This window comes from Microplitis mediator, chromosome 9 (genome assembly GCF_029852145.1).
Source record: "Microplitis mediator isolate UGA2020A chromosome 9, iyMicMedi2.1, whole genome shotgun sequence".
Classification (NCBI taxonomy): domain Eukaryota; kingdom Metazoa; phylum Arthropoda; class Insecta; order Hymenoptera; family Braconidae; genus Microplitis; species Microplitis mediator.
The window spans coordinates 2,430,576-2,448,308 of NC_079977.1; the positions used below are offsets into that span (position 1 = coordinate 2,430,576).

General features: G+C 31.9%; 1 protein-coding gene across 5 annotated transcripts in view; it reads left to right on the top strand.

Moving 5' to 3' along the window:
* The window catches only part of LOC130675213 (POU domain, class 6, transcription factor 2), a 139,357-nt gene that overhangs the window by 14,944 nt on the left and 106,680 nt on the right, over window positions 1–17,733 (top strand). For all 5 annotated transcript variants that reach the window (XM_057480764.1, XM_057480765.1, XM_057480766.1 and 2 more), the window contains one exon: window positions 1,139–1,461. In XM_057480764.1, coding sequence (XP_057336747.1) covers window positions 1,139–1,461 — 323 coding nt within the window. The remainder of the gene's footprint in view (window positions 1–1,138; window positions 1,462–17,733) is intronic.

Genomic DNA, 17,733 nt, shown 5'->3' on the forward strand with positions numbered 1-17,733 from the left:
ACCCGACGACTTGGTGTAAAAAGAAAGTCAACAAAACATGTGTAGCAAAAAATGAAACCGGCAAATGTATATTATATATAAGACTTGTTTCTCTTATTTAAAGAGTTTTTGCTTTGAAGTTGACAAAATAAGATTAAGAGGGTGCCCACGTTCCCCAGACAGCTGTTCACAAATTTTTATTACCTCCCAAAAGTCATTAGCGATTTAATTACAATCGTTTTATGACTCCGAGTATCAGTTTTATTTAGTCCCGGCCATTATCATTTTTTAGTCTTTTCTCCCGTGATCGCGGGCTGCCTGAATGCGGACCGCGACGGTAAAAAAATGGACTACGAGCACGTGCGGTTTTAGGGGAGGGTGGGGCAGAGCGGCCCCCCTGAAATTTTGATCAAAAAAAATTTTTTTTTTTGACTAATTACTATAAATCCGATATGTTTGCGCATTTTTACCCACGCATGACATTTGGGGCAAAATGAACAAGCCCAAAATTTTGAAAAAGTGATTTTTTCATATTTTTATCGTCAAATTAAAAAAAAATTATTATAATTCCACATTTCTAGCCCTACGCAGAACAGCTGGGGCAAAATGGACCAGCCGAAATCTCCGAAAAAATTATTTTTTCATATTTTTCGGCCGTTTCTCGATGTAAGAGGCAAATTTGGTCACTAAAAATTTATAAAAATAAAATTTTTTTTTTTAGTTGATAAATTTTTGAAATAAAGTAAAACTATAGAATTATTTTTTTTTTTTATTAAATAACAATTAGTAATTAAGGTAATCGAGAGTGAACGATTTATTACACCTTAAAAAATTTTTTTCGAGTAATATAAAACCAAAAATAGTTTTCAAGAGAAAGAAATACATTCTTAATGATGAAAACAATTTAAAAAAAAAAAAAACGAAAAAAAAAATTTTTTATCATTTTTTGGAGGGGGGCCGCTCTGCCCCACAAAAAAAAATTTTTTTTTTCAGAATTTCGGCAAAATGTCCATAAATTTGTTCGAAATAGGACAAAAGTAAAGTGATCTTATGGTTGAAAGCCACAAAAAGTAATAATTAGCTTATGGGGGCCGCTCTGCCCCACCCTCCCCTAATTATCTAAGAAATACTTTAATCGGTACTATTGTTGTTGTTTAAGATCACGAGTCATCGGGATGCTCGGCTGACATGGCAGAGGGTTCTGCTGAAGAGGAACAAAGCAGTACCGCAGCCCCGGCATCGCCGCCCGCGGATTTACGTACAATAAATACCCACTTATCGCCATCGTACCGACGTCTACAGCCGCCTCAGCCTCAGTCCCAGGCACCTCAGTCCCAGCAGCAAACCCACCATCGTCCTTACGCAAACATGTTGGCCACTGCGGTACCCATGAGACATAACTACAGCATGCTGTCACACGTTAAGACCGAGGCCGCGGACATCGATCCTCCCTGCGACGTTCCATTGAATCTCAAGAGTGAGGTAAGTCCCCGATAATTTAATAATTTATTTATCATACTTGACGATCATCACAACACCACCAACAGTATTATCCATCCTCGGTGTGGGGAACAATCCATTGGTATTGAATAGCAAAGTACATTGACCTGGTTAATGTGTCATTCATTAATGTTGGGCTTTGTATGTCAATGACAATCAATTAGACTACACGCTACTCTCTCTAGTTGGTACACATAAATGTACGTCCCGCAGTACAGTATCTCAATCGAAATCATAACTCTGTGTGTAATCAATTGGAGCGTGTCAAGATGTCAAGAGTCCGGGTCAATGACTTGTAGTAATTTTTTTATAAATTGTTCGCTTTCGTTACTGCGCTACAATCTATCCTTCGTAATTAATTGAGAAAAGAATTTTACAAAGTTAATTAATATTTAAATTTTTAAATTTTTAAATTTTTAAATTTTTCCCGCCTGAATTAAAGACTTCCGCGTTTCTATCAAATTCTATGAAATTTTTGTATGGACATACATTTACCGCGTCACTGTCCCTAGCATCGAGAGAGATCGAGATCGATTGACGTTGACGGCAGCTGACGGTTTGATTATCATCGAAAAAATAACGGGCGGTAAATAATTGAGGTTTAAATAAAGCAACGATAAATTTTTTGATGGAGATTACGCTTGTGAATCTGGTAACGGGATACATGTGTGTATACATGTGTAGTAGAGCAATATGTGTGACGATAAGACGGGTGAATAGTAGTTGTTTGCACTCGGCTTAAACGCCCACCTTTGGGACACACAATACAACAGCGACTACAAATTAAACTACAGCGACGTTAAACATCACAGCTACTGTAGATTCTGTTGAGCAAACCTTCGCCTCTATGGCTCGGGTGTGCAACAGCAAACCATCACATACTCAATATGCTAATTAATTTATATAGAGATTTTTTTAATTTATCGCGAAATTTTTGTCTAGCGAAATTGCAAATCCGTATTTTTGTAATTTGAGTAAATTTTTGTAGAGTAGAGGGGCAAGTTGGTCATCTGAGACAAAAAAGAAATTTTGAAAATTTTTATATGAATTTTCAAAATTTGAATAGAGTCATGTGGGGTAAGTGTGCGCAAACCTATTTATTTTAGATTGAAATGCATGGGTTTGCGCACACTTGCCCCACGTGACTAAGTTTTGTAGGGAAAGTAGAGAAACTTTTATTGAAATTTAAAGAAGATTACGCGAAGTTTTTAAAAATTTGAAATCGGCGGGAAAAATAAAATTATTTAAATACTTTTTTTTTACATAATTTTGAATTTCCAAGTGATAAATTTTAAAAATAAAAATCAGTTATTTTATTTAAACAATTTTTTTAAAAACCGAAATTTTAATTCAAAATTCTATTTTTTCATGGAGGGGAGAGGGGGGCAGAGTGGGCCGCTTAAAGAAAATAATTATAATATCATTAATTTTTTTTACGCGTTTACTTCTTTTTAGACTCGGGATATTTATTTTGACTTCATTATGCTGCGTCTATTAAAATTGAAAAATCAAAAATTCGGGGCAAAGTGGGCCCTCCAAAAAATTTCGGATTTGATATTTTTTATTCTTTACACGTGTGATATTTGCAAATAACTATAAAATAATTTTATTTTATTAATATAAAAGTCATTTTAATAGTCTGCTGCGATATAAATTTAAAACGTAATTTTATTATCTTTAATTTTCTTAATTAATTATATTTAATGAACAGTTTTGGGGGTCTATTTTAGCCCTCATTATATAAGAAACTTTGATAAGCTCATTATATGTCCGAATTGGCGTATAGAAAATTTTGAGGGACCCACTTTGCCCCTTCTCCCCTACAATTAAATTAATTAATTTTACTCACAAAAAAAATTATTTTTTGGCGCGAAAATTTTTTTGAAATTTGAATAGAAAACTAAAATTTTCTTGCGGCGAAAAAAAATTTCTTGCTGAAAAAATTTTTTCCACCCCTAAAAAATTTTTTTTTCAATTCAGTGCAAAATATTTCTCTCGCCAATAAATCTTTTTTTCCTGTGTATAAAATTAATGATACTGAAGTTAGCAGACGTCTAATAATTTTTGGATTTTATTTTAGACGGAAAATTATTAAAAAAAAAATATTTGAAAAAATTGCACCTGTAGTTTTTTAAATTTTCTACAAGTGCATTTTTTTAAGTTTTTTTTTTTTTTGTAATTTATTTGTTAAAAAAAATCCGAAAATTTTTAATTATCTGCTAACTTCAGGATCATATAAAATTAATAAATTTCTATGACAATTATCCTTGAAAATGGATAAAAAAATTAGCAACAGTATTTACTGTTGACCGTAGAGCGCATATAGAAAAAATACACGGGGAATGATGGCCCGAGTGCTAATCACCTGAAGGGGCTGTCATTCATGTTTGACGTTGGTGAAGATCGCCCGGTGTGTAACAAGTCTGACTAATCGCCGCTGCGTGTAGTTTAGCCTAAAGGCACATTCCACCTTGATGGGCTGGGGTTAAATTTATCCAACATACCTCCAGCCTGTGTACGGCTGCTGCGTAAATGCAACTGTCGAGATGTGATTGAAGGTATCGTATCGTATCGTATCGGGGATTATTAAACTAGCGGGAAAAATAAAAAATTAAACTTTTAAATAAAATAAAATTTATTTATACACGGTCTCATTACTTTAAGAATTATTTTGTACGGTTACAATTACATTGGGATCGTATTTCACAATTATACGATTATTATTATTATTCGTCGCCTTGTTAGCGGGCTGTTGTAAATAAGTAAGGCGGGAGTTGACTTAACTGGGCAGCATATTGGGGCACAGGCAACTGGAATCCGGTTACTTTATCGTGCATAATAATTATGTTTGTTTTCTTATTATTAACGTGGCTGCACAATATCGAATTACTGAGTGACCAGAGCTTGGGTTGGGTTTAACTTGAAAAAAAAAAAAAAAAAAATTATTTTTATGGTGATTGAAGTCTGCAGCGCGATTTAAAACTAAATTATTATTATTGTTATTAATTATTAATATTATTATTATTACTGTAAAAAAAATTGGGGTAAATCGAGGCAGTGTAGGTGTGAATATTTTTACTTACGCAATCATTATGAGACAGTATTTTTATTAATTAATTAAATTATTGGTGATTGAAATAGTGGCGGTAAAACTGTGGAATTTTAAAATTAATTTCGTACAACATAAATATATAAATAAGTATGTAGCAAAATTGAAATTTCCTCCGGATAAAATTAATTGAATTTTAAGATTTTTTTATGTGTACAGTAAAAAAGGATTCGTCAAAATCAACACATATTGTGTGTAAAATGAACGTTTTACTCTTATTTATGTGTTATTTTAACATGTTGTAAGTGTTAAAAAAAGTTACACACGTATATGTTGAAAGTAAAAATTTTCCAAGAATTCTTTTGTGATTATTAAAATTATTTTTAACATATTTTGTGTGTTAATTTGACACTAACATATAAAAAGTGTTAATTTCGCAAATAACATTTTTGTGTGTTAAAAAATCAATCGATTGCGACAGTTCAAAAAAAAAATACTGTGTGTTAAATTGACACCTAAAAGTGTTAAAAATTCAACACTCAGAATTTTAACACACGATTATTTTTACATTTTGACGATTAGTTTTTTATTGTTTAATACATTTTTGTTCTAATTTCTATACGTGGAATTTTTTTTTTACACCGATTTAACACTAGTATTTTAACACCGCTGAATTACACCATCTACACCGGTTTTATATTATTTTAAAATTACGCGGTGTAAAATTGAGTCCATTTTTAACTCTACTTTTTTATAGTGTATTATTATTATTATTATTATTATTATTATTATTATTATTATTATTAGTATTATTATTATCCTTAATAGTCTGACTCTACCAAGGGCCTCACCTGAGCACCAAATCGTTGTTGTTATTATTATTATTATTATTATTATTATTATTATCCTCGATAGTCTGACTTTACCGAGGGCCTCACCTGAGCACCAAATCGTTGTTATTATTATTATTATTATTATTATTATTATTATTATTATTATTATTATTATTATTATTATTATTATTATTATTATTAGTATTATTATTATTATCCTCGATAGTTTTACTTTACCGTGGGCCTCACCTGAGCACCAAATCGTTGTTATTATTATTATTATTATTATTATTATTATTATTATTATTATTATTATTATTATTATTAGTATTATTATTATTATCCTCGATAGTTTTACTTTACCGTGGGCCTCACCTGAGCACCAAATCGTTGTTATTATTATTATTATTATTATTATTATTATTATTATTATTATTATTATTATTATTATTATTATTATTATTATTATTATTATTATTATCCTCGATAGTCTGACTTTACCGAGGGCCTCACCTGAGCACCAAATCGTTTTTATTATTATTATTATTATTATTATTATTATTATTATTATTATTATTATTATTATTATTAGTATTATTATTATTATCCTCGATAGTTTTACTTTACCGTGGGCCTCACCTGAGCACCAAATCGTTGTTATTATTATTATTATTATTATTATTATTATTATTATTATTATTATTATTATTATTATTATTATTATTATTATTATTATTATTATTATTATTTATGTGGTAGTTTTTTGTTAAATTGTAATGCAACAATTGAATTAATCTGAAAATTCAATAATATATATGTGTAGAGAGACAAGAAAATATTTGAGGGAGGGGGTAAAAATCGATGAGTGAGAATTGATTGCAATTAAAAAAGAATAAATGCGATTGGTGGTTATAATGAAAATCAGGAAAAAAGCAATATTCGTATGTATGTTAGTGTAGAGTGAGTGTCCATTTTCATCGACGCCTCGTACACTAATACCAGTGTATATAAAAAAGCTATAATACGTCTGATACTCACTAACCGTGCAGGAGTTCTTCATTGAAATTGATATGATATGATATGATATAAAAATGTTTCCCGATAAATTAATTTCCTAGAAGCACGAAAAAGTTTAAAAACATCATCGTGATCTCTTTGTACGATTTAAATCTCAACTGATACATTCAATCAGTTTTATAAATTCGTGGTTGTGTACTACACCCATCTGTGCTGAGTCTGTGTGTGTGGGTGTGGGCGGGTGGGTTTTGTTCCTGTAGTATCAATAGATTGGGCATTTTTTCCATTAGATTGCAAGTTGATTAAATTGAAAATCTGTCAATTGAGGAAAAAGCATATCCGACATTTTCTGGTTTATAACCGCGTCTACGTCATAACATTACTCTACTTGGTTAAAAAATAACCAACACATTGGCATCACGACTCCTTATTCGTTAAATATTTTATATATTTGTCATATTTTTATTTTGTCATCAACTTCCACTACGAAAGTTATCGGCGTCGGTCTGATTTTCAAAAATCGCGGTCTCGTCAGAATTCGAGCTTTCGACCCGTATGAAAAAATATATGGTTGAATTATATAAAATCATATATGTTTGCAACAAAAAAATATATGATATATTATATTGTATTTTATAAAAAAATCATATAGAGATTTTGGCCGATTTAATATAAAATTATATACAGTAAATATATGTATTCCATATGTCTAACTTATATGTTTTTTATATTAAGCTATATATGGGGCATTTCACGCCAAATCGACGTCTTTTGAACCCGACCCCTTTAAATTTGGCTGAAAATTTTTTCTCTTTTTCTACCCCATCAAAAACGTTTCTCATAATTTTTTCATATTTTTTCACCCAACCGAAAAAAAGTTATAAATTTTTGAAAAAAATGGCTTTTTTCATTTTAAATAGCTATAACTTTTTCAAAATTCGACTGATTGGGACGTTTTTTTTTTTCAGAATTTTCGTTTTTAAATGTACTTTTTGAAAAAAAATACAAAAAAATTATTGCACGATCTTCATTGTTTTTTTTGTAGATTTTTAGAAAAAATCAAAAATTTTTCGATGTTTACCATTTTTGATTTTTGATTTTTTTTTTTTTATATAAAACTTTGACATTTTCTGCAGATCCTCAAATTTTTTCAGAGTGATGTTTTTTCGATTTATATTTTTTTTTCCAATTGAAAAAAAAAATTTTTTTAAACTAGCCTTATTTCTCATAACACCATGCTTAAAATTTTTGAGAGTGCTCAGAAAACTTCCAAATTTGGAAAAAAAAAATAAAAAAAATAAATTTAAATGGTAATCATCGAAATAATTTGAATTTTGTTCGAAAAATCAAGTTCAAAAATAGAAGAACCTTCTGAATAATTTTTTTGTATTTTTTTCTGAAACCTACGTTCAAAAACGAAGAAAATGAAAAAAAAAGTTTTCGTTTGGTCCATTTTTGGACAGATGCTGGCAATTCAAAAAAAAAATTCTTTTAACCATGAAACAATGAGTGTAGAAGGAATTTTCTGATATTTATCACATATTTTGACCATATATGTTATTTTCATACGCGTTTATTTCATAAAAAGTCAAAAATTATCAAAAAATGACGTTTTCGAATTTTCTTGCTCGAAAACATCAAGAAGACTTGGGATTGGCCGACAAATTTTCCGAATTTTATTTAAAAGTTCAGGGTCCGGTGAAAAAAAAACTATAAAACAATTTGAAAAAATTACATTCTATTTAATTTAATGAGATCTCGTTAGATCTGAATTATTTTCCCAGATCTATAGGAATTTGCTGTTGCATAAATTTAAATAAAATATTGTTTGTACGAATGACAAGATAATTAGCGAGCTCGCTGGCGTTTATAGAATTATTAATAACGATTTAAAATAGTAAACGAAAAAAACTTGATCCATTGCTCGTCATAATTTTTTTCCATGCGATCGTAAAAAAAGTAACCGTGTATTGTTAAACGTCCATCGAAAGTTGTTGGGAATATTTAAAATTTCTGGTAATTATGAGTGACGTGACTTTAACGCGGATAGCTACATATATATATACATCCACACAAATATATGTCTGTTGTATCTGGATATGGATTATGAAAAAAATTAACAGACTCAGTAATGTATCAGATGAATTATTTTCCACGGTGGATAAATATCTGTATACGAGTCGACAGACAACTAGAACTCGGTTGGTCGTTACTAATTTAATTTCAGTTTGTTTAATCTTAACGAGGTTCCGAGAATTTAATTTTAAAACACGGCAATTAAATGTTCAGTGACTTCGATACTTAGCGAGACTGCTGGGCAACTCGTTACTGATTGGACTCTTTCTCTCTCTCTTGCCTACCGATAATTCACCCAGTGGGCTCTGCTGTATCCGTGATAATAAAACAGGAAGAAGATAAAAAATGGTGAAAATAAAGTATGAGCATAATAAGATTCGATTGAGATTAAACAAGGTCTCTTTTGGAGCCGTCGATCGACGATATATAGGCATTAGCTGGTTCAGCATTATCGTGGCTTTGGCGGTTCGCTGGGAGGGCAGCCGGGAAAAGTTAATTTTTGAGTTTAAAACTTTTGATTAATTAGCTGACGAGCGGGAGCAAAGACAATTTAATTATCAACAAGTATAAATGAGTTTACAAGTGATGAATTTGAAGGTTGGTACACATTGTTCAGCTGGACAATCCGGCTTCCATAAATAGTAGCAGGAAACTCAAGTTGACTACACACACAAGCAGCAGGAACATGCGTCCTACAAGAGAGACCTCGTGCTAGAACTCCCAGGCGGTGTCAAATAACAATGTTGAATCTCATAAACAAGGAGACAAGACAAATACCCGCTGGTCAGTGGTCCTGAGAGGAGAACGAGGAGGAGATGAAGGAGAAGTGCTACTGGACAGAGTCCGTTCCACCGCCCACTCAACATCCTCCCAAGCATGAGAGAGACTCTGCTGGTAATTTCACGGTGTCTTGCATCTCTGAGCTAACCCCTAGCTGGTTACCCCCTGGACTAACCTCCCCCGGCCCCTTATTCTCCTCGGCAACACTATCATTCGACGCTTATACACGTCCGCTGACCAGTCTGTGAAGACTGGTCCTACTGATCCCAACACATTATGAAAACACACCCGCTTCAATTAATTTTACACTGTTCATATTCTATGTGATCCAGTGAAATTCATTTCCCGAATTGCCCCATGATTAATTGCCCTGCTGGACAATAAATAATCCAATATACTTTTTGAGTCCTTTGTCTTGACCCCAGATCCAAAAACTTCTTGATCCTATTCATCAAGATTTTTTATCGCAATTAGCAAATGGACGCAATGCTAATTTGTCTTTGTTCTCTAAACATGAATTAGTGGAAATTTTATTAATTACGTTAGTGAAGCAGTATTCACTTCATAATCAGTGAATTTAAATAACAAATTAGTGAATTCTTGCTAATAAATTTAGTACTATAATTTTCACTAGCAAATTAGTGATTTTCACTACTGAACTAGCGATATTTTCATAATTTCTACAAGTGAAACTGTTATTCACTTCTTAATTTGTGAATTTCACAATTTCACTAGTAACTTTAACTAGCAAATAATTAAATATTTTACTAGATATAAATATAATTAATAATTATGGTACTATTTTTAAAAATTTTAATAAAAAACTTTCAAAATAAAAAAAAATAGAAGTACAGAACAATAATATATTTATATGAAGAGTACGTCAATCATAACATCGCGGATTTTTTATTTCTTCATCAGTTATTGTTTGGTATCATAACGAATATACTATTTACACTGACGCGATCACATGCGTAGGTCAGCGCAGTGGATAGCATCAAAGACTTTGAATCGGAAGGATGCAGGTTCGAGCCCAGCAGTCACCGGGATTTTTTCATCAATCAAAATCATGTATACTTCCTCTGAGTAATGATTCTAATACATTAATCACATTTCGGATCTAATTACAAGTGTCTTATATTTTTTTTCGCAATATAATATTTTTTTTCACCGATGAAATCAGTGGATTCCCATATTCACTTTTCAATTTAGTGGATTCTCATATTCACTTATCAAATCAGTGAATTCCAATATTCACATATTCATTTAGTGAATATTCACTACTTCTGCGTGGTACTGTAGCATTGACAATTAGTGAATATTCACTTGAAATTAGTGAAAAATCACTAATTCATATTTACAGAGCAAAAACTTCTTGATCCTATTCATCAAGATTTTTTATCCCGCGATTAGCAAATGGACGCGATAATGCTAATTTGTCTTTGGGTATCGGACACTCGGACAAATTACGCGCCGACAGTTTTGAGCTTTGAACGTAACCGGGGGTTAGAAAGTTTTTCCTCGGCCTCAACATTAAATCATAAATCAAATTACCGAAGAGATTAGATTTCTGTTTGGTTGTATAACAGCCGAGTTTGGGGACGAGTTTCTCATCTACTGACCAAAAGTCTACGGCAGTGTTAAAGTGGGTGCCGGTTGAAGGCCTTCATTTCTCCTCTCAAGCTTCTACTTCTGCTTCAACTTCAACTTCTGCCTCTGCCTCTTCCTCTACCTCTGGTTGTACTTGTACTTGTACTTGTCTAAGCACTGGGGCGCCTTCATCGGCGTCTCATCCTTCTTTGGTCATTCCCCAGTCTCTTCTACCAGCAGCAGTAGCAGCGGCAGTAAGGTCCAACATTAGTTAACGATTAATCAAGGCGCTTGTAGCTCAACATATATCATTAAACTAGTTAGCGAAGTAGGGTCGGCCAAGTGTGCTGACCACTAGCCAGCTTCAACCCCCCGTAACAATCTCCCGGTGAGGAGTAGGGTGTATATGGGTTGATATGACCGTTCTCGGAGTCCCGACCTCCACCCACCCACTATACGTGCTCGCGTACCAAACCAAAACTCTTAGAGACCCACACCCTCTTACTATATTACCCTCGTATCCTCTACCTTACTCGCCAATCCTTTTGACCCTCAAGAGTTACTCTCTCATGTATATTTCGCTACTCGTTTTATACTTGCTCGTTAAATAACTTGCCGGTGCTTTAAACGATAGCACTTTTGTCACCTCGGATGTCTTATTTACGAATTTATTTATCAGACCCATGATTATTTAATCCTTGTCTGTTCTATTGGATGGATAAATCAAACTATTGGAAATCGGAGAGCAATATATATATGAATATAAATATAAATCAGGATTTGGAGCATGATCTGATTAATTATTTGCCTTGGAAACTTGGAATATAACGAAAAAGAGGAGTAGATTAATATTTATAATTTATTTGCCGAAACAAAGTCGATGACAAATCAATAAGGAGCTTATTCGCGACCTATTTTAGACACTCATAAAATTTTGAATATTCCGAGACAACCTGAACCGAGCAACCACTCATTTAACAAATATGTCGCGTTATAAATCCTCGAGAACAACAACTGGACACTAATGTACGACTGTTTGCGGGCATAACTTGGCCCCAACATGAAGGATACGAGAAATAGTGTTGGTGTACGTTAAGCTGGACTAAAGGCTTCTGCCGACCGAGCAATTCCTCTTCGGCCCTTAACAATCTTACACCTCAGTCTTGGCTGTGTCTTTGGTTCTTATCCCAACGCAAAATGTACCCGGCGTACTGGGTTGATTTATCGACATATTTCGACAGTATTTGCTCAGAAGAAGATTAATTTTTTTAAAAATAGTATGAATTTATCAAAACGACCGATACAGTGTAGAAAATTGGGGGTGAATCTGCATATGGAGTAAATTTATGTACCTGAAGATCGGAACGTTTTTCGCGAAATGAAAAGGAAAGAATCGAAATGAAAAGTAAAAAATCTACTGGATCTAAATTTCTGAAATGTTTTGCACATCACCGGAAAATTGCAGCCTATCTTATTTACTTTTTAAGTAAAATTACATAAATTTTTTTCATTTTCGTTGCACGAAAAACGTTCCGATCTTCAGGTACATGGAAATTTTCTTTTAAGAAGTGAATTTAACTCCGAGGGGATTAAATAAATGAACAGTAGGGTGGTAGTTAAAAATTCAATTTTCTCAGGAGCCCTATAAAAAGCTTCTTTTTGGTGAAAAAATACCTGGGGAATTTGGTTTTTTTTTTTTTTTACGTAAAAAGAACACGTGCCGCAAGATGATCATAGCTCATTTTTGGACACAATCGCGTTTTTTTTAAATATCTCATGAAATATGCAGATTAGAGGAAAAACTCAAAGGAACAATTTTGTAGGAAATTAAATTCTTAACAAAAAAGGTCACATTCATTTTTTTTATAAAATGTGTTTTTACCAAGATATTTAAAAAAAAACATTTTTGGGATCTATGAATTGGGCGTTTTAAGGATTAGAAATGTTTTTTTTAAATATCTTCATAAATATACATTTTATAAAAAAAATGAACATGACCTTTTTTGTCAAGAATTTAATTTCCTACAAAATCGTCCCCATAAGTTTTTCCTTTAATCTGCATATTTCATGAGATATTTAAAAAAAACATTTTTGGGATCTATGAATTGGGCGTTTTAAGGATTATAAATGTTTTTTTTAAATATCTTCATAAATATACATTTTATAAAAAAATGAATAAGACCTTTCTTGTCAAGAATTTAATTTCCTACAAAATTGACCCTACAAGTTTTTCCTTTAATCTGCATATTTCATGAGATATTTAAAAAAAACATTTTTGGGATCTATGAATTGGGCGTTTTAAGGATTAGAAATGTTTTTTTTAAATATCTTCGTAAATACATATTTTATAAAAAAAATGAACATGACCTTTTTTGTCAAAAATTTAATTTCCTACAAAATTGTTCCTATGATTTTTTCCCGTAATCTGCATATTTCAAGAGATATTTAAAAAAAACGCGGCTGTATCGAAAAATGAACTTGGATCATCCTAAGGCACGTGTTCTTTTTACTCAAAAAGAAAAATCCAAAGTCCCCATGTATTTTTCCACTAAACAGAATTTTTTTATGAATCGTCTGTCAAAATTTAATTTTTAACGACCACCCTAATAAACATTCATCTGCTTTTTATTTACTCCGCTAATTTACAGTAAAGTTTTGTTATTTAAAAAAAGGCCGTATCTAACATTTGAATATCGAAACCACTGGAGTACTCGTGTCAGAATTACTTGGGAACTTATTTGACCACTATTCATCGGCATACGCGATGCTGGATGGTATTAAATCCCGTAGCGGTAGTGGTGCTGCAGACAGACTTGTAACCAACCGGACTAGGGACCTGAGAGTTCCAGAGAGGAGGCACCAGTGTCCGGCGGTGTCGTCGGCAAACGTTTGCTCGACAAACAAACTCCACTCGCTCACCCACCAACACACACACAATTTCATCGTTTGCTTCCACATTCTCCATGTACATTCACCAGACAAGTACGAGTCTGTTTTCCTATATAAATGAGATGGTCCCGGTAAATACAGAATGAAACTGTCCGAACACAGATTACCAACTCGAATCACACGAGTCACTAAACAATCTATCGATTCCCGAATTTTAAAAACCCAGAGCCCAGCGTTATCATAAATCCAGAAATCAAATCCGCGGGTTATTTCGCGGTTTCGTATTCCAGTAAAATTAAAATTCTTTCAGCTCCACAATCTATAGGCAAATATTTAATTTATTGTAGACAATTTAAAGTGGTCAAAACTTTGAATTGGGACATTTGATACCCATTGGTCAACATTTAAACCGGCTTGCACTTGTCTATTCAGCAACTAGCAGCAGCAGCAGCAGCGTGTTTGCGAATGGCAGGTGAGGAAGGAGCCGAGGAAAAGAGAAAGCTTTTCCAACTAAACTCTTCCTTCTCTTGATCCTCATCCTCTTTCTCTCCCTTCACCTCTTCCTCATCCTCTTGCCTTACAGATCTAACACGGTACACTGGCAATGTGAATGTTGGCAAAGTTACCAAGCGTCACACTATCCCAAGAATAAGATAATCCTAGGGTACACAGTGTCCAGTATTCAGTATTAATGTTTGCCCGCGATAGTCGTTACCAGACACTACTACTACCGCTTTATTCGCGGCTTTCCTATCTATATATACACATCTATATAGATGTATTTATGTGTAGATGCTGTATAGATGTATATGCATACAAGCTTTACGGGTGTTTGAATATCAGCTGACCACTGAGATTAGGAACTTAGTTCGGACAGGCTCGCCACCGTCGTCTCGGTAGTCTGCTTCGTGCCATCTAAGTTCATCGGTAATAGAGGCAGTGGTGGACGGGGGGAGATACAGGGGGGAAGGCTGAAGAGGGATTCGAGAAAGCAAATTGCAAGCTGGTGGCCAGCCAATCTGCTGCCACGGTCAGCTAACCCCTTAGACAACCGGGTTCCACTAAACTCAAAGATTCAACTCCCAACTCTGACTCATTTCGCCGTGTAAGCAGCTAAGGACTTTTTTGTTTATAGATTTCGATAATTTTACAACGAAGTATCGATTTTGGGACGATAATAATGATATGGCGGCTTAAGCAGCTGTTAATATAATTATCGTTATCGGATTTATCGCAAGTCATTTAGCAGTGGCAAGTGATGACACACTGTTGTTATCACACATGGATTTCTATTGTGTCTATCTACTCATTCATCTGCCCGTGTAATGCGCCTGCGTTTGAATTTAAATCACGCGTGCTGCACATGCTTGCAATTTTTAGGTAATAAATTAATATAGCGGAGGAATAATAAAGAATTGGGAATTCACTTCTTTTTATTTCGGACTTTGAATCTTTCAGTTTTCTCTTGTATTTGAAGAAAATGGAACCGAAAATTTTTTGGGGTTTATGCGTAAAATTAGTCGACTTAGAAAATTTTTTGAGAAATTATGGGGATTTCCGAGTATTTTTGAGTTTGAAAATAATAATTATTCCTCATTTTGAAAGTTACAGGGATGAAAAAAAAATTTTGCAATTTTTGCAAAATATAGATTTTTTTTTCAAAAAGATCCGAAAAATAATTTTTGACAATTTTGATGATTTGAATGGAATTTTTGGTTAGAAAATAATAGCTATTGTCCATTTTGAGAGTTACAGGCATAAAAAAAAATTTTTTTCAATTTTTACAAAATATAGGTTTTTTCTGAAAAGATCAAAAAAATAATTTTTGACAATTTCGATCATTTTAATGGAATTTTAGGTTGAAAAATAATAGTTATTGTTCATTTTGAAAGTTACAGGCATAAAAAAAAAATTTTTTCAGTTTTCGCGAAATATAGGTTTTTTTCAAAAAGATCAAAAAAATAATTTTTGACAATTTTGATGATTTTAATGTAATTTTTAGTTATAAAATGATAGCTATTGTTCATTTTGAAAGTTACAGGGATGAAAAAAAATTTTTTTCTATTTTTGCAAAATATAGATTTTTTTTCAAAAAGATCAAAAAAATAATTTTCGACAATTTCGATAATTTCAATGTAATTTTTAGTTAAAAAATATTAGCTATGGTCCATTTTGAGAGTTACGGGCACGAAAAAAAAAATTTTCAATTTTTACAAAATATATGTTAAAAAAAAAAAAATCAAAAAAATTATTTTTGACAGCATTTAATAATTATGATGTCACAAATGATTATAAATATTACCGCTAATAAATTTTGGACATAAAAACCATGAAAAAAAAATTTTGAAAAAAAGTATAAGTTCCGGACATTTGAAAAATAAAAATAAATGCAATAAATAATAATCCGATATGATTTTTGAACAAATTTGTGATATTCCCGATTTATAAGAATAAAATAAGTTTTCTTAAATTAAATTAAAAAGTATGCTATTTCGAATGTGGTTCAATAAAATGTCAACATGTGTATTTTCTTGGCTGTTTGACGTCAGTTGCTCGATACGTCTCCATATAATATTCTTGTTGGTGTTTTAAATAAACGAGGATCGAAAATTATCAGATTATTTGACGTTAATTAAATACATATCGACGACCATTTGAGACGTTACAAATTTCAAAATAAACGGTTGTATGACAGTGAAATATGTCACGTCGCGCATCAAAACGTAACTTCATATATTTATAATTATAATCACACGTTCTACTATCAGTCTTTTTGGTCTTATATATATACTCGTGTCGCCGAATTACGAGACCGATTGGAAAGGAATACTCTATCGATTTCAATTTGTCTAATAATTAAATAACTTCGTCTTGAGGATACAATTAGACTACGCTATCATTTAAGCTCAAAACATGATATTGATTTTATATAAAACTGCTAATAATTAATAATCAAACTTTTCTTCACCATGTTTTATTTTAAGATACACAGCGCGATGTTATTATTTATTTATATTGTTAACTTATTGACCGACATTTAAAGCAGTTGTCAGTTAAAAAAAAAAAAAAAAAAAAATGACATCTGTCCGCCAAAAATTTAAAAAATAATTTTCAAAATTTCAAACTCATAAAAACTTGTAAAATTATTATGAAATAACCAGGAAAAAATAATTTTGATCCGTGAAGGTCAAATTCAAAAAAATTTCTAATCGAAAATTATAAAAATTCAAAATTTTGACATTTAGTGTTTTTAGGACCTCGTAAAAATTTTCTTTAGTAATTTCAGGTCTAAAAATATCTAATAGATCAATTGACATCAATTTAGATCTAAAATTTTTAAAAAATAATTTTCAAAATTTGTGAACTCCTAAAAATCAGTAAAAATATTATGAAATAACCAGGAAAAATAATTTTGATCCGTCAAGATCAAATTCAAAAAATTTCTAATCGAAAATTGTAAAAATTCAAAATTTTGATATTCAGTGATTTCGGGACCTCGTAAAAGTTTTCTTTAGTAATTTCAAATCTAAGATCTAATAGATCAATTGACATCAATTTTGATCTAAATTTACAAAAAATTAGATTTCGCTAAATCAAAATAATTTTTTCCAAAAAAATTTAATTTTGACTTTAGCTCGCGCATTTTTACATCATTGCTGACTCACTTGATCAGAAAGTGATGACAGTTAAATTTTTCATTTTGAAAATCAAAAATTGCCGCCATTTTTACAATTTCTCGAATTAGCCTAATTTCGATCTCAATCAAGTTAATTGCCCAAAATCGTGCCCACTCCCTTGTGATCGATTAGAAGAATCGCGACTGATCACAAGACCCTCCATATGAACTTTTGAACCCAGTATTTTGTAACCGTCAAATCAAAATCCATATAAGAAGTCACCATGGCGACAAATGCAACATAGAATTAAGCAAAAGCTGAGTAAAAACAGCAAAATGAATTTCGTAGTCGTTAACTATTCCGACTTTATGATAAAACAATAGAGCGATAAAATATTTTGTAG